General features: G+C 35.5%; 1 protein-coding gene across 8 annotated transcripts in view; it reads left to right on the top strand.

Moving 5' to 3' along the window:
• Window positions 1–19,019, top strand: part of PAM (peptidylglycine alpha-amidating monooxygenase) — a 384,053-nt gene extending 365,034 nt beyond the window's left edge. For 5 of the 8 annotated variants that reach the window (XM_072597316.1, XM_072597320.1, XM_072597313.1 and 2 more), the window contains 6 exons: window positions 756–871; window positions 5,707–5,806; window positions 7,250–7,303; window positions 15,877–16,080; window positions 17,329–17,385; window positions 18,166–19,019. In XM_072597316.1, coding sequence (XP_072453417.1) covers window positions 756–871; window positions 5,707–5,806; window positions 7,250–7,303; window positions 15,877–16,080; window positions 17,329–17,385; window positions 18,166–18,350 — 716 coding nt within the window. In that variant the 3' untranslated portion in view covers window positions 18,351–19,019. The remainder of the gene's footprint in view (window positions 1–755; window positions 872–5,706; window positions 5,807–7,249; window positions 7,304–15,876; window positions 16,081–17,328; window positions 17,386–18,165) is intronic. The other 3 variants (XM_072597321.1, XM_072597319.1, XM_072597318.1) reach the window with 2 other exon arrangements.
• The last annotated feature ends 4,801 nt before the right edge of the window (window positions 19,020–23,820 follow it).

Here is a 23,820-nt window from a genome sequence, read left to right as displayed (position 1 = left end):
ACAAATATGTATTGCAATAAATAGTAAAGAATCAGCAGAATGCTGAAGAAATTTCTGTGAAAGAGGACTTTGTTGTTGTTAAGAAAAAAGCTGAAGTAGGATATATATTATATACATATATATAAATGTCAAAAATTGTTTTTATACGTAATTGAGAAAAATAAAGTAAAAAAACCAGATTTGACAATGTTACTCCATCGAACATCTTCATTAGCTCAATATTGCCTCTGATATAAAATCCAAAATCGGCTTGGTTCCTCATCTTGCTTCATCTGCTTTACTCCCCTTTACAAACTGTTCATTCTGGTCAGGTGGGGACCTGCCAGATATCCCTCATATATCATATTCTGCACATGTCTCTGTACCTTTGCACAGGCCTCATGTCTGAAATAGACTCCTTCCTCTTCTCTACATTTTAGAATCCCCAACTAATCTGAGCAAAACTCAAATGTCACCCTCAACTGGAGACTTTTCTCGATCACCTCAGGAATTAGGGATTTCTTCCTCATGAAATGATTTTGTATTTTTAATGTATTTCTATTTACTTTTCTGTTTGGATGTTGTATCTTCTCAGAATTTAAACTTCTTGATATCAGGGACTATTATATTTTTGTATTTATGTCCCTAGGTCATTAAACAGTATAGACATTTGCACATAGTAGATATTTACTAAATGTTTGTTAAATTAAATTAAATTCTTTCAATTTGGAATTATCTCAGATTCCAGAGGAATATAACTATGTGTTTTGTTACAGGTTTACTCTTTGCAGTGAATGGAAAGCCTCACTTTGGAGATACACAACCATTGCAAGGATTTGTAATGAACTTTTCTAGTGGGGAAATTATAGATACCTTCACTCCAGTGAGAAAGGTATTTTTATAAGTTTATTTTAGTCTTTTCTAGGCATAAAATTAAAATATTTTGATACATCTTATCCATTGTTCTTAACTTCTTAAAAAATTTTAAGTGCAAGTTGCAAGATATGGCTTATCAACTGGTTATTAATTTATCTTTACACAGGATGTATGAGTAGAAAGAACTGAAATAAATGAAGAGATATTGAAGAAATAAATGAAGAGATAAAAGAATAGTGTGGTGCATGTGTGTGTGTGTGTGTAGTTATGTATTTATGTTTGCATGAAGTATTTTGTCTTTAACTTGCAGGTAATCTCTTATTATATTTGACTTTACATATCATCTAAGTTTCTAAATATACACAACTTTATGATAACAACTTAATTAAACCAAAAAAAACTAAGATAATTTATACATTGCATTAGGTAAAAGCAGCTAAGATCCCTAAATCCACCATAATATCGAAGCCATTTTACTTAAAGGAAAAGTGCATTTCTTGCCTGAGTTATACTTCTTTTAAAATCTACTTTTGCCCCCTTCAAGCCTGATGCAGCATCCTAGATATTACACTGTATTTTCCTTTGACTGGTCCATTAAATCTGACTAATATATTCATATTAAAAATTTTAATTTAGAGGTTTTTCCCTCTTAAAACAGCAAACATCAGAGTGGAGAGAAAGGGTTCTTGTTTAACAGTTAGTCTTTGCTCCCCACTAGAAATCTGAAATTAAAGAAAATCTAGTCCTGTGCAGTTGTGACCAAGTGGTTTCACCTTTCTAAACCTGTTTGCTCATACATATGAAGACTCATATTTTATACTTCCAACCTCAGAGGTTTATAATGAGAAAACATTATATAAATACCCAGTCTAATCCAATAAACATTTATTAAGCTCCTACAATATGCCAGGCACTGTGCTAAGTGCTGGGGATACGATAAATAAAAAGAAAGATAGTTCCTGCCTTTAATAGACTTACAATCTAAAGGGGGAGACAACACACAAAGGAGGCAGAAAAGTGGAGTGGGGATGTGGAAAAGGACACCTGGATACTCAGTGTGGGAGTATTTTATTCAGTACAGTTGAAACCAGGCAGCACAGCAGATGGAAAGTGGAGTGATCTCAGAGTCTTTTCTACCTTCCATAAAGGAAGGCATTGGAAGGAACTTGGCATTCTGCCCGCCAGCCCTCCAATCAGAGCAGAGAAGAGGCTGAGGGAGGTAGAGTCAATCAAGGCTTGAGTTAACAGCATGGTGATGAATTTAGAGGTGATGAGCTTATCCTGGGAGGGACTTCTTGTTCTTTGGCAGCAGATGCAAGGGCCAGTGCTATACATAGGTAGGTAGATAGATACATACCTACACATATGTGTGTATACATATACACACATATATATGGTATATTTGTAATATAGGTATCATCATTATTATTATAAAATAACTACCATAATTAATACCAGTCTGATATAAGACAAAATGAAGGAAAAAAATCTAAATATAACACTCTATCGACTAATATATCAGTTTGTCAAAAGGTACAGAGTGATGATGATGGCCATGCTTATTTAATAAGTGTAGAGAAGGCTATGGAAGAAAGGCACTTGTTGCCAATGTATGAATTTCTTTACAAAGGATTTCTCTGATTTTACACTCAATTGATTCATGGTTTTCTTTGTCTGCTTTATGGACTGGATCTGTGATTTCATCAGGGTAGAGAATTCCTGGTGAGAAAACTCCCTCTCCTCGTGCAGACTAGCATCTGTTTTGCAACTTAGTGTGAGTCTTAGTACTTGGAAGTCACATAGCAGAAGTTGCCTAACTAAAAAGGGGAATTACAAATACATCAGAAGACAGACTAAAAGGAATTACATTCCTTTGGCTCATGAGCCAAAGAAATGAAAGAAACTCATAAAAAGTGCTTGTAATGATAATAAATTTCAGACATGTAAGGAGAAGAAAAAGGCAGCCCCGCTTTCTTGTGGAAGAGTGGACTTCAAAGTGGATCCAAGAACACTATGTGTTTTGGGGAACCTAGTGTGGCAGAGTGGAAAGAACACCAAACCAGAAGTCCACAGCCCTGGAATTCAGGCTCTACTGTGTTCCTTACTAGTGGTTGTTTTTGGGCAAAATGCTTCAACTTGATGAGATTCATTTTTCTCATCTGTAAAATGAGGCTAATAATGCCACTTCACAGAGCTGTTGTGAGGATAAGATGGAATGATAAAATGTTTTATAAGTGTAACAAGAAGAATCTGTTGATTTTAATAGAGACGTTAAACCTTTCAAGAAACCCTGATTTTAGGAAGGTAAGTTTTTCCAATATGCTGGAAGAAAAGAAATGAGAATCAAGATCGAGGGGCAAGAAGTCTAACTCATTACTTGGGTTCCCATGCTGAGATCCTGCTTCCTCCGGATAATTAGGGGTTTCTAATGTCATGGCCATCATCCTCTTTAAAGTAGGGTCTCACAAGTCTTGTCATTTATTCCCTCTCTCAGAGGTCTTTGCAAAGCCAACTCCAAATGAAAGAAAAAAGTAGTTAATAGTTTTTTTCATTCTGTTTTATATTTCCAGACTTCAGTTATCTGAGGAAAGATAGGGAAATGTGGCAGACTGGGAAAATACTGGGTTTGGTCTCAGAGGACTTGGGTTGAAGTCTTTGTTTTGCAACTCCTACCTGTGTGGCTTGAGCAAATCAGTTATGCTCTGTGCGTTTCAGTTTCCTCTTATAAAGTGAGAGGTTGGATTAGATGATTTATAGACTATATGTTTTGTTTGCCTTTATGGCGTGCCATTGGTCATGTCTATGACATTTGTTGCTTAGGTTTTGGTCAGGAGTGCAGTGTGTAACATTGAGATTTTTCTGCAGGGGGAAATGTGATCTGCTTTCTAGTATATTTTACAGAGTACTTTCCAGAAGTACAGTGTGATAGAAAAGCAGGGATTGTCTTTTCAGTCTAACTGAGAAATGAGTGCTATCATTTTGTGTGTGTGTGTGTCCGTAGCATCCAACATGGTGCCTGAGACATAAGTGTTTGTTAAATTGAATTGAATTATGACATTTGCAAGTCTGGTACCACCCATTAGTTGAAACCAAGGGAAACACCTGAGAGCAGGGACAGAACTGTGAGAGATCAGTGTGCATAACCCTTTGTTTCCATTATACCTACATGTCTTTGCACATTTGCACAGCCCATATGCTTTTGTTGTTATGCCTAGTTGATTTTTAAAGTTTTATTGCTAATTTTTAATTACAATAGGATGCTTCAAGGCCTACAGTTCTGAGTCATTTCTGAATTGTGCTAGGAAACGCAGTTAGCTCCATTACCACACTTTGACCTCAGCACACCTCAAGGCATACAGATGTTAGCTGATAGGCACACATCCTTGTTATTGTGTATTATTTTTACAATTATGTATTCAAGCATGTCTTCTGGACTAAAATTTAGATGGAATTCCCCATATCCTGCCAAGTAGAACACATGAGCCAGATCTGGAGATTTCTGAAAACAGATGGAAATGTCAGGAACCCAAAACTGTAATCCTGCCCTCTCAGGGATTAGCGTACTCAATCAATCAATCCGCAAACATATAATGACCCTGTTCAAATCATGCACTATGCCTTTGTAGCTCCATCTGTCCTTATGTGTGAAATGCAGATAATTTGAAGACACCATGAACATAGATTCATTATGTCAAAACATTTGAATATAGAAAGTGTGGATAATTACTTAGTAAGCAATTATATATAGCATTCGGTTTACTTTAATTACTAGTTTGAAATATTAGAAGCCATGAACTGTATAAATAACACAAAAACCCTACATGTAGTTTCTTTTGTTGTATGTCTAGAAAAATATAAATGCCCTATGCTGTTGAAATTACTTGTTTGCATGGTCATTTTGCTTTAAAAAAATACTTTGAAGAATTTTAAGAATGCCAGCAACACAAGTGATTATGAACTTAACCTTTGAGAAGTTTGCTGTGTAACAGAACAGACAACTTTGATGGTTCAAACGCCTAGAAGGAAAATTGAGAGAATAATACTACATGATTGCCAAAATTTCATAGTTTTTGTTTTGGCAGAATAAGTTTTTTTAAAAATCTGGACTTGTGGATTAATTGCTGTGGACAATTCCCAGTATAGACGATTACAGAGAGTTGACTTAGGGTACTGAGGGATTAAGTGCTGGCTCATAGTCATACAGCTAATGTACTTCAGAGGCAGTACTTGAGCCTAGATCGTAATTCCAAGATTGGCCTCTATCCACCATGCCTTCATGTCCCCCTAGGATGCATAAATGTAAAGTAAATATTAATAACATAAAAGTTTCCTCCCATGGATGTGAAGTAGATAGTGCATTACTAATATCCTCATTTTACAGATAAAGAAACTGAGGTGCAAACATAAGTGACCTAAGGTCACTTAAGTAAATATCAAAGGTGGTATCCAAGCAGAGGTTTTCCATGTCCAGTGGTGTTTCTACTACACCACATTCACACACACACACACACACACACACACATGCAGGCATACATACGCACACACATGCACACACATACACACCATGCTACTTCATGAGAAATTAAGAGATAATTCAATAGCATAACTATCTTTAAAAACTCATCAATATGTAAATGTTTGCTTTGAAAAAAATAAGTAACCAAAAGTAAACTTCTCTACTTCGTAGACTCTGTTTAGCTGTTGTTTCCTTCCATACCTGAGAAGATAAATGTCAGGGTTTTATCTATTGCTTCACGTGGTTGTCACTTCATTCTGTTTTCTTTCTGGGTTTTGTGTGTGTGAGTGTGTTTCTGGGTTGCCATGGTCATTTACAGCTTTCTCTTTTGGCAGCATTTTGACATGCCCCATGACCTTGTCGCCTCAGAAGATGGGACAGTGTATGTGGGAGATGCTCATGCCAACACCGTATGGAAGTTCACCACCACTGAAAGTAGGTTTCTTCTACTCTAGTTGCATTGTATATGTTTGCTTTTTTTGGCTGAGCTGCTCAAATAAGAAAGCGCAAGTGTCTCTGGAGAAATCTTTTTTATTAAACTTCAGCATAGCTATGCAATTCAGTTCTGTGTTTTAGCTAATTAGAAAAAGCAACTTTTTTCCCTGGCACAGTTATATCTCCATTTCCTCAGCTATTTTACAGGAAAGTCTCAGCCCCTGAGGCAAGACTTAAATGCAAGTCAAATCCAACTTTGTTTCAGAGGGTGGAGATTGCTTTGGCTGAGTGATGTGCCTCGTATGCTTTTGTTATTTCAACATCCTTTCCCCAGTGGCTCTTCAGTTATCAAGAGAAGCTCAACATCCTGGAAACTCCAGTCTGTATCAGGCACGACAGAATCCCAAAGAGGAAACACCTTTGCTCTTTCAGGGGGGTTCCATTTCCTCCAAAGACAAAACTGCTAAATTTACATACAGTGTCAGAGGTCACCTGGTGCCGAAGTTTTGTTGTATTTTATTTGTTTTGTTTTAAGTTTATTTATTTCATATAAATATATTTATTTACATTCAGTTAGTTAGGATTTCTTATCCTTTCTCTTTCATTTTGTTTCCACTTCCCATGTATCTGATGTAACAAGCCTGTTGGTAGCAAGTATAGAGTTTCCCTAGTTCAAGTATATGGAGTACTAGTTGATAATAAATAACTGATCGGAATTTCCTAAGGTCAGAAGATTCTGCTGAGGATTATTAAGCATGTATTTATGCATACATGTATATGCAATGTGTATGTGTGTATGTATACACATACATAATACACACATATACACATACTGGGTTAGAATCAAGAGTAAGGCATAGACATATCTAAAAACATCAGGAGCAGAGACTGGCAATTATAGATAATAGTTCATAATTTAATACATCTTTAAGTTTTATAAAATGTCCTCCTCACAAATAAAGGTGAAAGATGCCTGTCAGTGCTGTTTAGCCCTCTATACTTCCAAGAGGATGGCAGAAGTGAGGGGGTAGCAAAAGAGGGGGCAGAGCCTGCTAAGTTTTTGCACCAAAAGAAACCTAATTTTGCCAACTCTACTTAGACAGTCTCCAAAACTGGTAAATAGAAGTGATATGACTTTAGAAATGAGTTTAGACACTATCCATTTGGGAATAGGACCACTTGATAAATCAATCCTGTGTTCTGAGGGTCTATGGATAAGCTCAACATACATATGTAGTATCTAAACGATGTCATCTTAACTTTTCTTCGTGGGGTCTAAATCCAGGATTCATAGACAAATGATCTAATCTGTGACTTGGATTTGAATACTTTGTAACAGTAATAATAAACATATTTAGCAAATTAGTCTTCTAAAATAAAATGATCAAAACGGGTGCCTTCAAATGCCCCTCCTTTGCCCTATTTGTGTTTTCTGTGTTACAGAAATGGAACATCGATCGGTTAAAAAGGCTGGCATCGAGGTGGACGAAATCAAAGGTTGGTCAGATTCCTATTATTGTACAGAGCAAGCCAATTCAGGGTGGGTCTTTGTGCTTCACAGTAGTACCTGCAAAAAAATCAAGATAAAAATAACCACTGATCTGGTAATTTGTCCGTGAAGTATATTATGTTTTGAACTTTTAGCCTTACATTTACCTGTTGCTGCTGCTTTTTTTTCCTAATAAACAGAGCTGTAATAATGAGTTCAAATGCCCTGACCTCAAGCGATGGAAAGTGTCAGAGGATGTAAAGGATCTATATTGAATATGCCAGATCTATTTAGAGAGCAAAGGGGCAGTCACTCCCTTTTTGTAAATCCATAAACTTTTTCAGACAAGCAGAAAGGGCCATTTAAAGAATATAACCAGCAGTTTGCTAATGGACTCTAGCAGTATATGTTAGTATTTAATGCATTATTGTTGCAGCCTAATTGCCGAAAGAAATTAATGCAACTCCACAAGCACTTCTCTTACTATCAAGAGGTGTATAGCCACAGGGAAGCAGTAAGTTCCTTTTGAATCAGAATTAAATGATTTACTCTCTTTCCAAGGATCTGCCCATACTTATATCTGTGCTACCGATTTTAAACTCTGAGATATGAATAAAAGAGTTAAGAATTCTCATTTCAGAATAATCTCATTTCAGCAACATAGCAACTGAGTTAATAGCTGTTTTAAAATGATTCTTCTGGAATTTTAAATTTGCATTTTAGATTTGTTTTTCTTTCTCACAATAGAAAGTTGGACAGAAACAAAAAGAAATAAGAACTGAGGGAATTTAGGGACTTGAAGTAGACAGATTAGGAAAACTTAGCTAGCTCAAAGTTGAAAGGGATGAGATAATATATGATAATAAATAATAAGTAATTGTTTAAGATTTGTTTAAGATATTATCCTGTTTAAACTTTTAGGTTATATTTACAAAAGGCAAGCATATAATTTTCTGATTTGAGAGAAGGTTCTTTTCCCTGTTTTTCTGATGAGGACATATGTAACATTTTAAATATATTCGGGAAACAAGGGACATGAGGTAGGTAGGTAGCCATTTAAGAGAATTTTACAGCAACAACAGCTACAGGCTGCCCTAAAGAGTCAAGGGTGCTGCCGTAAGTTGGTAACAGGAAAGGTCATCGAAAAGCCCAACTCCCACATGAACCCCAGAAAATATCTGAAAAGGACCCCCAAAAGATAAAGAAATCTGAAAAATAAGCTCATTTCTCCAGTCAAGAATCATACAAAAAGATGTCCAGAAGCCTGCAGAGTCAGGTAGAGGCATCTGACTGCAGAAGATAGTATGAGTGCATATAAACACAGATGCTTCAGTGATGGCAGAATAAGTGGGGTGAGGTTGTGGGGGAGAGCACAGGGAAGAGAAGGTGGTTGTCAATTTAGAAAAATTATCATGCATTCCAATAACTGGACCAAAACCAGCAGAAGTAGATATAGGAGGGAAGCTATCCTGACCTCCCACAAAGGCATCTAAAGTTAATCAGTACAAGCAAACTCCTAGAATCAGTCACTTGAATTCAGATCCAGGACCTGGCCTGTAACAGTGAAAGCAGGTAATGACAGAACTATCCCCCACAGATCACTGAATAGGGAGACATAGGGAAGTCATGGAATCCCCTAGCACTGGGAACACAGAAGGAGACAGAGGACCATTATCAGAAGGCTAGTGCAAGAGTCCAGAGATTACAGTAATATCCAGCATCCAGCATGAGGCGTGTTATACAACAGCAGAGGTTGGAATTAATTCCCAACTGAGGATTGCACAAAACGAAGGAAAAAGAGACCAACTGAAGCCAGAGCCTATAGGTGACCACTAGGAGACTGAGGCAGAAGCTAGAGACTGAGTCACAAATGGGGCTAATAGTGGTTACCCCAACCACTAATATTCATCAGTGGCGACCAGCTCCCAGAGATATGACTTAACCAAGTCTACTCAACTCATCTAAGAGTGGACTGGTATGAGCACAAAATCCAAAACCAAGAAGTGAGGCTAAAAATATGAGTAAGAAGAAGAAAGCACCAAATGCAATTAGAAATACTGTGAATTAAGAGAAGCCCAAGAGGCAAATCCCAAAAAATAACCTCACAACACTTACAAGCAGAGCCTCAGAGAGCAAAACTTGCTGGGGTCAAGAACTGTTAGACTGGCTGGAAGAAATAAAGTAAGAGTTTAAAAAGTCAATGAGAGTTTGGAAGGAAAAAAACTAAAGAAGAATAAATAACTTAAAATAGAAAGGGGAAAATCACATGGTAGAGTCCATAAAAATTAGAATAGACTAAGCAGGATTCATTGACTCCAAGACGCAAAAAGAAATATTTGAACAAAGTCAAAAGATTGGCAATATGAAAAAAAAATTAAACATACAGAAAACAGTTCAAAGAGAGAAAATTTAAGAATATTCATTCACACATCCTGAAAACCATGACCAAACAAAAAAAAAATTTATAATTGTATATTTTCAAGGAATTATAAGCAGAAATCCACTAGATTTCTTGCCTAGATTAGGACTAGAGGGCAAAGTGAAAGTAAAAGAATGCACAGATCACTTCCTGGGGGAAAAATCCAAATTAAAAATTCACAGGAATATCATAATCAAAATCTTGCAACCATATATATATATATATGAAATATAATAATAACTATATATATTTACATACACACATACATGGACAACTGGAAGGGAGTAAACAATGATGAAATGCTTATGTTTTAATAGAAAAAGAAGAATTAAATGTCTCTTAAAAATCCTTATGTTTTTAGAAATGTTTTAACATTTCTCATGTTAAATGAGAAAAGCACAGTGGTTTTGTTCTGTTTTGTTGGTTTTAAGAGAGAAAAGAAGACAAAAAAGGAATATATTAGAAAAGAAATGAGGAAGAAAGTTTTGTATAAATGGAATGCATTAAACCAAAATCTGGAAGCTGAAGGACGTTGGTGGAGGGAATGGCCACATCATGCCTCTTTCTCTATCTGAACTGGATAAAAGAACATTAGATACAGAAGGATGCACAAATGCCTTAAGCTGAACGATGATCGAGATTCAGAGTGGTAAAAGGGAGGAGAGAAGTATGAGGTGAAGAAGAAAAGTCATAGGGAGAATAGTACGAAGCAGAATAAAATTCAGTCTCAAACGGTTGGTCACAAAAAAGTTGATTAAAAAGAGAAAAAAAACCAAGAATTAGAGTCTGGGTTTGATGAAGGAGAGTAAAAGATTAGGAACAGAGTAGTTGACTGGCATATTATTAGTGTATATTAGATCTCTTCTCTTTATCAGACTCCTTTGTAAACACAGGACTGGAAGAGAAAGTTGAAAAAATATAATAGGATTTGATGGAGGGAAATGTACAATTAACATTCATACAAGAGAACATGATAGAAGATTCTTCTATCTGCCTCTGCAGACTTCTGGACATCTTCTTATGTGACTCTTGACTAGAAAGATGGGCTCAAGTTTCAGATTCTTTACCATCGTGAGTCTTTTGCAGACCCTTTTCAGGCATTTGCTGAAGTTTACATGGGAAAATGGGGTAGTGAAATGGATTAGAAGGCAAGAGTCCAACAATATGTTGTTTTCAGGAAGCACATTTGAACCCTAAAGTTTTCCACAGAGTTAAAATGAGGGGCTGAAGCAGAATTTATTATGTTTCACATAAATTCAAAAATCTGGGGCAGTAATCATGATTTCAAACAAAGACAATAGTAAAAATAGCTTTTGTTTAGAATAGTCTAATTTGATTTAAAAAATAATGATCAAAGAAATCATTATGCCCAAAGACAGTAAATATAATTAAATACTTTTACATAGATATATGTGCATTTTACATACATATGCAGAGGAAGAGAGGGAAAGAGAGAGAGAAAGAGAGAGAGAGAGAGAGAGACAGAGGGAGGGAGGAAGAGAGAGGGAGGGAGAGAGAGGGTGAGGGGGGGAGGGAGGGAGAGAGAGGAAGAGAGAGACAGAGAGAGAGAGAGACAGAGAGAGAGAGAGATTCTCTCAGCTTTGCATGGTACCTTCCAAAAAATTAGCCATGTCTTATAGCATAAAAATTTAACATATGAAACAGGGTAGAAATATTAAGGACCTCCTTTATTGACAAGAATGCAGTCAAAACTATGATCAAGAAAGAGCCTGTAAAGGAAGGATTCAAATTTAAATAGAAACTAAAAAATGTAATCCTGAAGTTTTGGTGGGTTAAAAAACATATAGAAACAATGGATAATGCCAACCGTAAGAAACCATACCAAAACTCTGGGGATGTAGCCAAAATAATCCTTGAGAGAATTTATATCTCTAAAGATATTCAACAAGTAAAATGAAAAAGAACAGATCAGTGAATTAAACATACAAATAAAAAGTTAGAAAAGACAATTAATCAAAAATTCCAATGAAATAAAAAAATAGAAATTCTGAAAATCAAAGAAGTGATCAATAAGGCTAGGAGTAATCCAGATCTGAAATTTGGCAAGAGAAAGGAAGCAACAAGGCAAAAGGGCAAGAGATTCAAGCAGAGGATAGTGTAGAGTTGAAATGGCTGACTATACTGGGTTGAAGTTGAAGAGACGAAAGTGAAAGGGGGTAATGGTCTGAGAAAGCATGGAGAGTTTGAGATACCGGAATTTTTAATGAGGGCAAAAAAAACTGTTTTAGGAGAGGTGAAACATAGAGAAAGGCAGAATTATCAGAGGTTATGGTTAAGTAGAAGATTGTAAAAATTTCTAATTAGTGAAAGTGGAGCATTTATGGATCCTGATAATCTAGTATGTGACTATCCTTATGTGTGGATAAAGTGGCGTGAAGGAATACATTATAGAATTTAAAGAGACTGAAGAATTGAGAGGTTTAAGGAATTATGTAAGTGGATATTGCAGTCCCCTAGCTTGAGGGTAGTATTTGTGGAGTAGAGAAAGACAGTGAACCAGGTACCAAATTTCTTATAATGAAGGGTCTCTATATACTACAGCTATCTTAATTAAAATTGAGTAGCACTTTTTTCAATTTTTAAAACATTTTTACTTAAAGTTTTGAGTTCCAAATTCTGTCCTTCTCTCCCTCTCCTCCTTCCTCCCTGAGCTACTAAGCAATCACATATAGATTATACATGTGCAATTATGTAAAACATTTGGGTGAAGCTTTTTGATTGAATAGACTTCAAAAGGGGAAAGGTTTTTGGGTGCAAGAGATAAAGCAAGAGATCTGGAAATAACAGAGGGAAACAAGAATCAGTGGGGAAATTTGAAAAGGTATCTGCCTAGTAGTGGAGAAGAAAGCCAGCGATGCAGTGCCATCCATCAGCAGGGAGCCAGATCCTTGTGAGAGCTAATAGAGGAATGTGAGAGAAAGAGACCCAGATTAAAGAAGAGTTTGCTTACTGTGGAATGGGAACTGTAGAAGGGGTCAGCAGGACTGGAAAAAGACATAATTAAGGTAGAGTTGAGGGGAATGAGTATAATAGAACAAGAGAAAAGGTCTAATGGGTTTTCTCTTAAATGACCCATGACTAATGAGAATAATAAAATGCATAGAAAACGAAACAAAAGAAACCATAAGGGCAATAATGAGTGGTAGATGAATAAATGAACACACTGTCTTTAAGGTGATAAAGTAGAAGTTGGGAAAGGGTAGGTCTGTTCTTTCACCTTCGCAGCTGGTGAAAGGGAGTTGGGCAATGGGAAATTGTGGGAAGTGGTACTCAAAGGAAGGATATACACTGCTACTACTATTATTTAATGTAGTTTTAGAAATGTTAACAAAAGACAAGAAAAAAATGGAAAGGATAAGCTTAAAAATGAAATGATCTCTCTTTGTAGATGATGTAACTGCTTACTTAAAGAAATCAAGAGATTCACTTTAAAATGAATATAAATAATAAATTCAGTAAATAGAAACATATAAAAGAAGCCTATAAAAATAATCACTTTCTATACATTATTAATGAAACCCAGCAGAGAGATGGTGTACAATAGTCCCTAAAATGATGATATTGTACTAGTGAATCAGCTTAAAAAAAGAAAAGTTATAATTTCCATACGGTCTAACTTCGCTGTCCTAGGAAAGCGGGTTATAATGTGTAAATATATGATACCCAATAGGAATATTTAATATTTATTTTTTCCATTTTAAGTAGTGTAAGTTGTTTGGAGATATATGTGTGTGTGTTTGTATATGTATGTATGTATATGTGTGTATGTATATATATATGTATTATACATACATTTATATATATACATTCCAAGCACCTTCTCAGTATTAAGTGTTAATATAGTTCAGCAACTTCTAGCAATGTGTATGAAATGTTGTTTAATATGGCACTCATTTTTGAAAACATATTTTTTTCTTCCCCAATCATAGGTTAGAACAATTTTTAACATTTTTTGAAAGTTTTGAGCTCCAAATTCTCTCTCTCCTTCCCCTTCCCCTTCCCTGAGACAGTTAAAGTGTTCCTCTTGTCACAGTTACCAAGACTTCCAGTGATGCCTGGCACCTCTGGGCACATTTTTATGACAAGAAGAGCTGGGCAGATTAGCCTTGTTGTGAATGATTTGCAAGGACAAGTGGGTTAGAAGTGTTAGAACAAGCACGGACATTTTGTGTGTGTACTATGATAGGGAAAGGAGCTGGACTTCTTTTCTATCAGTTTTCCTTTTTTGTGACTTTCATTATACTGTCTCAGCTTCTCTTTTATAAAATGCTGTATACTTACAGATTCTGTGTAGATACTATAAAAAAATAGAAACTTATTCTTTTTAACTTATTCATTGTTGCAAATATGGTTGTCCTTATTCCCATGACATGACAAAATGTACAGATCAAGTGGGCTTCCTTGTTTTCAGGAAGACTCTCCTATTCTGGTTCAAGAACTTCTTTATCCTTTTCTTTCTTTGTCAGGAGAGCTCCAGCTAGCCCATCATACTTTTTCATTCACAATTTCTGTGATACATTGCATGTGATACAGAATTCAGGGATAGGGAACCTGCAGCTTTGAGGCCACATATGACTCTCTAAGTCTTCAAGTGCAGCCCTTTGACTGAATCCAAACTTCATAGAACAAATTCCCTTAATTAAAGGTTTTGTTCAGTAGAACTTGGACTCAGTCAAAAGGTCATACCCAAGGACCTATAAGGCCACATGTGGCCTCGAGGCTGCAGGCTTCCCACCTCGGATCCAGATCATACCAGGAGAGCTCGCAAATACCACATAAAATCTTTTTGCCTTCAAATTCCATGGTACTTTTTCTCCATATCATATCCTTATTTAGAGAGACTATCACTTGTATGCCCCTTTAGGCATCAAAGAAGGTCTTGAATCCTAGGAAGATGGAAGTGAGGGTAAAGGGTTCAAGTAGTGGTGAGGTATGGATCACCCAATGTCTACTGGTCACTGTCATCAAACAGTTATCTCTTCAATACCCTGGGAGTAATTTAGGAAATTCTGTCCCAGGGAGGTGAAAGAAAGAGGTCTCCAAAACTCCTTAAGACTATGTCTGTATATACTTAATGTAAACATAAAATTTTCTTCCTGATTTTCAAGCTGCATCAAAGTAAAGGCAAAGTTCTTTTTCTCTTTTAACTACATCTTAAGGAAAGATAGTATATGGCACTCATCCTGTCTTTGGACAAGATTTAGAAACCTTGTATTACTTTGTCAAATATAGCTTTCATGCTCAATAAATGAAATTTATTGTTAACAATTTTGACAATGACATTGGGCACCTTAGAGATTTCTTTATAAACTTACATGTTCCTTTATATCTCTAATTTAAATTATATGTATTTGTAAACATATATCCCCTGTGCAAGGCTATGAATTCCATTAATACAAGCCACCATGTCTTATTTATTTTTGTATTTCACCTGCTACCTTGCACAAGGTGCTTTATAAGAATTGAATTTAAGTGAATGAAGAAGGAATATTTGCAAGTTAGCAAAATGGGGTAGGTGCCTAGACCTCATTTTATTTCCAGTGCTTCCTAAGATTCTCAGAAAATCTCACATATTTTCTTCGCCCTATTCTCTCAAACTATATTGTGGGGAGCTATTAAGAACATAGTGTTATCATCATCAAAACATTTGCTAAGCTCCTTCCTGTATATGTACTGTGGCAGGTGCTACAGGAAGCAAGTTTAAAAGATGCAACCAGACCCTTCAAGGCACTTTATAATCTAAGTCTGATCCTTTTTAGCAGGCAGATATAGAAAGAGTATGCCAAAAACTCAGTGGATCTAAGAATTATGTAAAAATTAAATGCATTAATTACAACAAACATTACAACGCATTAATTAAACAAATTAATTGCATTCTGTTCATACAAGAGAGATCGATGCATCTGGTGGTACAGGAATACTACAGGAAAACTGGAGAGACTGAGTTTAAAAAACTGAAGTTAAAAAAAGTTTCAGTGATTATTACAGAATACATAATTATTTTTTATTATTATCTTTTTACTTGGACAGAAATTCAAAGTCATAAAATTTACAAGTTCTCTTTTAATGAGCCATAATGGATTTGGGGGGAATTGAAATATGTGAGTTAGGTCAATATTGTGAACTCTTCTTCCTTTGAAGAAACAGAGACAGTTGTTGAAACCAAAGTGGAAAGCAAACCCCAATCACCTGAGCTGCTGAAGATGCAGGAGAAAAAGAAATTGATCAAAGAGACAGGCTCTGGAGTGTCCTTTGTTCTTATTACAACCCTTCTCATAATTCCATTTGTGGTCCTGCTCGCAATTGCTGTCTTTATTTGGTGGAAGAAAACAAGGGCCTATGGAGGCAAGTAAAACTGAACAACTTTGATTTGGAAGCATAGTTTTTTAAAAAGTGTGCTTAGTGTCATTTTCTCATAAGAGATATATTCTGACTTTTTCCCCTACTCACCCCTTTCAGGTATTTTTTTCTTTCTTTGACATCATTGAATATTCACTCAATATTACATATAATTTCTCCATCATTATAGAAACTGCTTCTGGAGCCTCCAAAATGGAAGTCTAAGTAAAATTTTAAGTTTTTACTTTGTCTTTAAGTATGAAGATTACACATAATTTTCTCTAAGTTAGGGATTCATGAACTTGTTTTTCTTAAAATATTTTGATAACTGCTTTCTTTTAAGACTTCGTTTCCTTTAGAATCCTGTGTATTTTATTTTGTGTACTTAAAAACTTTATTTAGAGAAGGATTCCATAGTCTCACCAGACTGCCAAAAAAATATTAAGAATCCTTGTCCCAGTGGGACTTCTTGAGGTCTACAATTAACTAAAAAATAAAACAGAGCAGAAAAGTGGGTTTCGCTGAAGCCCCTGAAGAATCCACAGAGGACCTGTTAGTAGACTTCTAAGTAGTGGTTCCGTCATGCAGTTCAGAAAGTGAATCTTGCTGTTTAGTCATTCAGACTCCTCTGGTTGCTATGTCACATATGTGGTGCTTACGATTTTCTTCTACAGGATTTTGAAAATATGTTTTTAAATTAAATTAATCTTTCCTAGAAAGTGATTAAAGTTCTTCACAAGAAGAGATGTTTAAAAAGAAAATAAGGAAGATCTGGGTATAAAATGTGATCTACTCTAGGGTCACATTTCACCTTATACACATTCTTAGCCCCAGATTCCATATAGGAGAGCCCTATGTGAAGAGTTTGTTAATCTTAGCTAATATGACAATGCTCCCCAAACATTCATGGACTTTATTTTAATCCTTAATAAGGAGATTAATTATATGCATAGAAAGGAACTGGTTTCTCAAGCAAGAGGTATTCTGACCTTGAGGCAAAAATAGCACTCCAGAATTAAGATCCCATAACGTTTAACAGTCCAGGCTGCCCAATTTTCACAAACAACCACTGTACTATAAAGTCTGGCATGTTACTACTGATTTTTTAACTTAATATTATATTGCAGAAGGCCTTTTAAACTTCTATTTTAAACTGATCATCATCTTTGAGATCCAGATTTTGTGCTGAAAGTTGCACTCATCAGGTAAAGATGGTGGTCGGGGCTCATTCTGAAATTTGCTATCTTTTTCCAGCTGACTCTGAACACAAACTTGAGTCAAGTTCAGGAAGAATACTAGGAAGACTGAGAGGTATGTCTGTGACCTTTTAGAATCCATTTACTTCAGATGAATTCAGGCAAAGTCAACAAAAACCCATGTCCCTGAAAGAGCAAGCATATATTTCATATTCTGTCTTTGAAAATTAAACTTCCCAAGAATCCAGAGTTACATTTCCCCAGTGGAAAATCCAATGAGCCAAAGAAGGGGTATGGAAATATGGTACCAGCTATTCTCCCTTTCTGCACATTGCTGTTCTAAATTATTTAATACTCTCTACCTGCCTTTCATCTCACCACTATTTGTCTTCCATAAATTTTCTACCATTCTTGCGGCATGCCAGTAATTGTTATAGTTGATATGGCTTTTTTTTTTATAGTCACTGGAATAAACAACTGCTTTATTAACAGCAATTCTGCACAGTCTTGGAAATAGCAGGACAATATAGACTGTATATCTGAAGGAGTCCTTTGCTGACACATAGCCTGGGGAACTTTGTTTTTACCTTATGAGATCAAATTATATTATATGTGTAAGGTAACTTTTGCAGACTTTAAAATGCTAAATAAAATTTATTATTTATGTTAAGGTACAAAATGAATAACAACACTTTTTCTGTCAAATGGGTTCTTTTTTTTCTGATGTCCCTTTTTCTCTTACATCCTCCTCCTCTCCCCCATCTTATGTCAGTTGCCATCAATTTGAATAGGATTGGGAAAAATGAAGTATACTTAAAGCAGCCAGGGATGAGAAAATTAATAACAATTCCTAGAAACTTCATTTTAATTCTATGTCAATACTTTCCTTATTCAGGCAAAGGGAGTGGAGGTCTAAACCTTGGAAACTTTTTCGCAAATCGCAAAGGCTACAGTCGAAAAGGGTTCGACCGACTTAGCACCGAGGGGAGTGACCAAGAAAAGGATGATGATGGCAGTGAATCAGAAGAAGAATACTCAGCACCTCCACCCCTACCAACTCCTGTCTCTTCCTTAAACTAAGCCTTGAGTTTCTTTGTTGTACCATTTTACCAAGAACACCAGATTACTTTCTCTTTCGCACGTTGAAAATTTTGTGTACTTAATTGTGAGCTGCACTAGTTTGTGTGGGACTGTACACTTTTGGTTTCTTTTTTGGGGTTTAGTTTGCTTCTGTTTCAAGTGGAGGAGCGTCCTGAAAGACCGTAATAATGCCATTATCCTTGTGTAAGCATCTACAAAAGAGAAAGAGGGAAGTCCTCTTTTTCCATCACAGTACTATTTTAAAGGATGTAGTGTTTGCTCAGTTACAGTTTGGAACTTTTCTCGATGTGTAAATGATCCCGTTATCTGCTTTCACACAGTATTTCCCCAATAGCTCTTCCATTGCCAATTTCTTTCTTTGGTGCCTTTCCTGTCCAACGTTCCCAACCTATGGCAGTATGGAAAAACTACATGCTACAAGAAGATAAAGCTGCTAAATCGCCTTCTATTTTTTTAAAATCACTAACATTATATTGCAATGAGGGAAAGAAAAAATAGTCTCTATTTAAAAAAAGAATTTGGTTTTGTTTTTAATTTTCTTTAGTTGGTGTGTTTCTGGGATGTCTTATTTTTAAATGGTTACACTGTTAGAACGCTATTTTCAGAATCTGAATGTAATTTGTGTAATAAAGTGTTCTCAGAGCATTAGCTGTCAGAGTGTACTTTGCAATTTTTGGATATTTTTAGGTTTTGTATACAACTTTTGTAATGACTACACAGATCACAAGTACAGTGAAATTTTATCAATGAGTTCTGCGAGCAAAAGAAAAGTGCTATTTTGTGTAAAAAATTAGAAATTATTTTGTTATGTAGCAAGTAATATAAAAAAAACAGATCAAGCGTTTGCATACATGTATAAGAATTAAGCTCTCTTTAAATATTTAAAGAGGAATTTTGCCTGTATATCAACCTGCAGGGTATATATACTTTAATAAAACACGATCATAGCTAAGAGGAAACCTGTGTCTCCAATTGCATATGCAAATAAAGATAGTCAATCAGTGTAGATAAAATTTTTCCCTTATGACTAATTTTTAGTTCCTCAGAACTTCCATAGCAAAGTCTTACTTACCAAAAATTTGTCAGACTTTTATTTGTCTCCTGAAGACCTATTTCACAATAAGAGTGAATAGAAATTGATTCAACTAGACATTATATTCATGATTCATTAAGTACAGTTTGATAAGGACCTAGATAACATTTCCCTAAAAGCAGAAGCAAATTACAATCAGCTAGGTAGGACAGTGGATAGAGTGTTGGACCTGGAGTCAGAAAGATCGAAGTTCAAATCCAGCCTCAGATACTTACGAGCAGTGTGACTCTGGACAAGTCTCTTAACCTGTTTGCCTTAATCCACTGGAGAAGGAAATGGCAAACACTGTAGTACCTTTGCCAAGAAAACCCCATAATGGGTTTACAAAGAATCGAACATGACTGAAAACTACTAAACAGCAAAGAAACAAATCAGTTGCTTCATAGTTACATTGTAATAATTAATTCAACAAAATGACGAGCATTCGTTAAACACCTACTATGTACCAAGCAAGGTGCTAGTCACTGGGATACAAATACAAAAATTAAATCAATCTTTATTCCCAGTCTAACAAAGAAAATAATAAGAACATATCAGTACCTACATAATAGATAAAGAGAATAAATACAAAGGAATTAAATAAAAGAATTTGAGAGAACAGACACTAGAATTTGAACAATCAGAAAGGGCTTCCTATAGAAGGAGGTGCATTTAGGGAATGGGAATGTGCTACATACTGATAAATGAGCATAAACAGAGTAGAAGTGATGGAGACAAGTCCCTGAAGGGAGGCAAGATATTAGTTCAAAGTCAAGATCCCAACCTTGTGGCAAGTGTTGGTGTTGTATCCTTTAGAGCCAAGTCAAAACCTGCATGAACAATAATGCTTGAACTACCTACTTGACATGATTCTCTGCTGAATGTGCCTTGTACACTGTAATTTGTCATGAATCTGAGCTAATTCTCTAATTTTCTCTTTGACCCATTCCTTGTTTAGGGTCAGATTATTCAGTTTTCAATTTAATTTTAAACTATGCTTCAATAGTCTTTTATTACATGTAATTTTATTGCACTATAGTCCAAAAAAGGGTGCATTTAATATTTTTGTTTTTCTATGTCTTTGTGAGATTTTTACACTCCAATATATGGTCAGTTTTTGCAAAGGTACCATGTACAACTAAGAAACAGATTATCTCCTTTCTTCTCATTCAATATTCTTCAGCAGTCTATCATATCTAACTTTTCTAAAATTATATTCATATCCTTAATTTCTTATTTATTTTGTGGCTAGATTTACCTGTGTCTGAGGGGGATAAATTGAAGTCCCCTGCCCTATATAGTTTTATTGTCTATTTCCTCCTATAACTCATTTAACTTTTGCAAGAATTTGTATTCTATACCATTTGGTGCATGTATCAGTATTGATATTAATTCATTGTTTATGATACCTTTTAGCAAGATGTAGTTTCACTTTTATCTCTTTTAATTAGGTCTATTTTGCTTTTCTTTGTCTGAGATCATGATTGCTATCCCTGCCTTTTTACTTCAGTTAAAGATAATAGATTCTGCTCCAACCCTTTATTTTAACTTTGTGTGTCTTTTTGTTTTAAGTACATCTCTTATAAACAACATATTCTTGGATTCTGGTTTCTAACACATTTTGCCATCTTCTATTTTATGAGTGAATTCATCATATTCACATTCACAGTTATCATTTCTAACTGTGTTTTCCTCCATCCTATTCTCTGTTGTTTATCCTTCTGTTTTTCAACTGTCCTCTCCTCAAGAATCTGTTTTGCTTCTGATACTGATTCCCCTAATTATTTGAGTTAATTCTAAATGTGAAGTACATTTTTCTTCCTTAGTTCTCCTCCTGCCATCTTCCTTTTACTTCAAGAATGATCAAATTGTAAGTGGGTGGGTCTAAAGAGATACTTAAGGCATATGGAAACTAATGGTATACCTTACATATTTTTATTTCAATAGCTGCAAAACCCTGCAGTCCCCAAGCTGTTCAGACTCTCCTTTTATATATTTATTGTGGTACTATTTGACTTTTTCTAATTTTCAGTAGTTCAGGTGACTAGTTTTGCACATGTTTTACATTTAGTTCCATTAAATGGTTTAAAATTACTCATGAACTATTACTAGCGCGTAGATGCTTGGGAAGAGAAAATGGGACCTGAGGTGTTCAGTATAGCTCTTAACACATTCATGTGATTACTGAAATGGTTCAGCTTACAAAGTTAGCTAATTCAAACTGGCATAATTGGTTTACTGAGACAAAAAGCATGGACTTTATGATAATATTTCTTGATAAAAACTGATAAACTGAATGCCTCGTTTTGTGAGATAAAGCATAAGATTATTATTTACTGAAATTTTCTAGGGGAAAGAATCAGTGCATGAAAATGGGTATTGGCAACATACAATAGTAAAAGTAAATCACAAAATAATTTCTTCCTTGTTCTAAAAATTCTTCTTTGATGCATGAAAAAGTACATTAATCCTCTAATATGCTCATATCTCCAAACTCTACCCTAGTTATACAAACTGGATATTTATGAGACAGAATAGAAACTCTATATTTAGCCCTAAATGCCCAACTGTCTTCCTCTTGACCCTGAATAATATATATTCATATATATTATCTTAAAATACTTTTTCCTATCCAGATACCATGGTTATAATTTATGAAGTCCTGATTATGTAATTGTTGGACTTTTTCCTTTAAATTAGTACTGAAAGGTCAATCTTCCTGAACTAAACTAGCTATGGATTTAGAATCCCTTCCAGGGGACCTTAGAGATTGTTTAATTCTACATTCTTATTTTACGGATGAGAAAATTGAGGCCCAGAGAGTTTAAGTTTTTGAAGGCACATTTAGTAAGTATCAGATGCAGAATTCACCCTGGGTCATATGTCTTCCTCAGTGTTAGAAGTTTGAAGTCAATGCTTCCTATAAAGGAATAAAAGACAACTTAAATTTTTCAAGAAAACAAGATCATTTTCTCAAACATTCATTTCCTTTGAGAATGAAAATTTGACACAGAACTAACCGTTAGTTCTAATATGTAAAATATAAAGAATTCATAAGTATGTTCATGGAACACTTGACTGTTTTCAGAGCTCTTCCTTCACAATCATCCCATAAGACAGGGTAAATATTATTGCAGAATAAGAAATGAGTTCAGAAAGGATGTATAAAGATGAATAATATAAACATGGCTGCACAGATACTAAGTGTCAAAGCACAAACTAAAAGTCAAGTTAGTCAGCAAACATTTATTAAGCATCTACTAGGTACCAGATACTGGGGTAAGTACTTGGGATACCAAAAAAAAAAAAAAAAAAAAAAGTCTGCTCTCAAGGAGGTCACCACCTAATTGGTAGACACATGCAAACAGCTATATACAAACAAGATGTATACAGGATAAATTGGAGATAATTAACATAGGAGAAGCACTAGAATTACGATTAAGAAAGGCTTCTGGCAGAAGGTGGGATTTCAGCTGGGAGTTTTAAGGAAGACATGGGAGCCAGAAGGTAAAGACAAGGGAAGTATCCCAGACATTGGGTACAGCCAACTAAAATGTGTGGGGTAAAAATAAATAAATAAATTTAATATACTTTTGAAAAGAAAATGTAGTCAGGAGATGGAGTGGCAGGTTTTAGGAGTGACAATGAGCTCAGGGTTGCTGGATCACAGTTCGTGGGGAGTGAAGTATAAGAAGACTGGAAAGGTAGGAGGGGGCCAGGTTATGAAGGAGTTTAAGAGCCAATCAGAATTTATATTTGATCTGGAAGTAATAGGGAAATACTGGAACTTATGGAGTGGGAAAGCAGGGAAGGGAGAGCACAGGGAGAGTGGCATGGTCAGACGTGTTTTAGAAAGATAACTTTGATATCTGAGTATAGAATGGGCTGGAATGAATAGATCAGGGGTGGGGAATCTGCAACCTTAAGACCACATATGGTTCTCCAAGTCCTTTAAGAAGTTTGGATTCAGTCAAAGGGCTGCACTTGAAGACCTAGAGAAGACCTAGCATCAAGGGCATAGGTTCCCCATCCATAGGGTAGATACTTGAGGTAGGGAAAATAACCAGCAGGCTATTGCAGTAGTCCAGGTATGAGATAATGAGGGTTTGTACCAGGGCAGTGGCAATATAAGACAAGAGAAGAGATATATGTGAGATGCAGTAAATGTAGAAATGGTAAGATTTAGCAACTGATGGGATATGAGAGAGTGAGAGTGAGGAGTTGAGAGTGACAAATAGGTTGTGAGGCTGGGTGACTGGGAGGATGATTATGCCCTTGACAAAAATAAGGAAATTAGAAAGAGGAGAGAGTTTTAGGGAAAATGTAATAAGTTCAATTTTGAAAATGTTAAATCTAAAATGTCTATAAAATATCTGA

Source organism: Notamacropus eugenii, chromosome 3 (genome assembly GCF_028372415.1).
Source record: "Notamacropus eugenii isolate mMacEug1 chromosome 3, mMacEug1.pri_v2, whole genome shotgun sequence".
NCBI classification, from domain to species: domain Eukaryota; kingdom Metazoa; phylum Chordata; class Mammalia; order Diprotodontia; family Macropodidae; genus Notamacropus; species Notamacropus eugenii.
The sequence above is the reverse complement of the archived record's forward strand: the minus strand, read 5'-3'. Positions and strand labels throughout refer to the sequence as shown.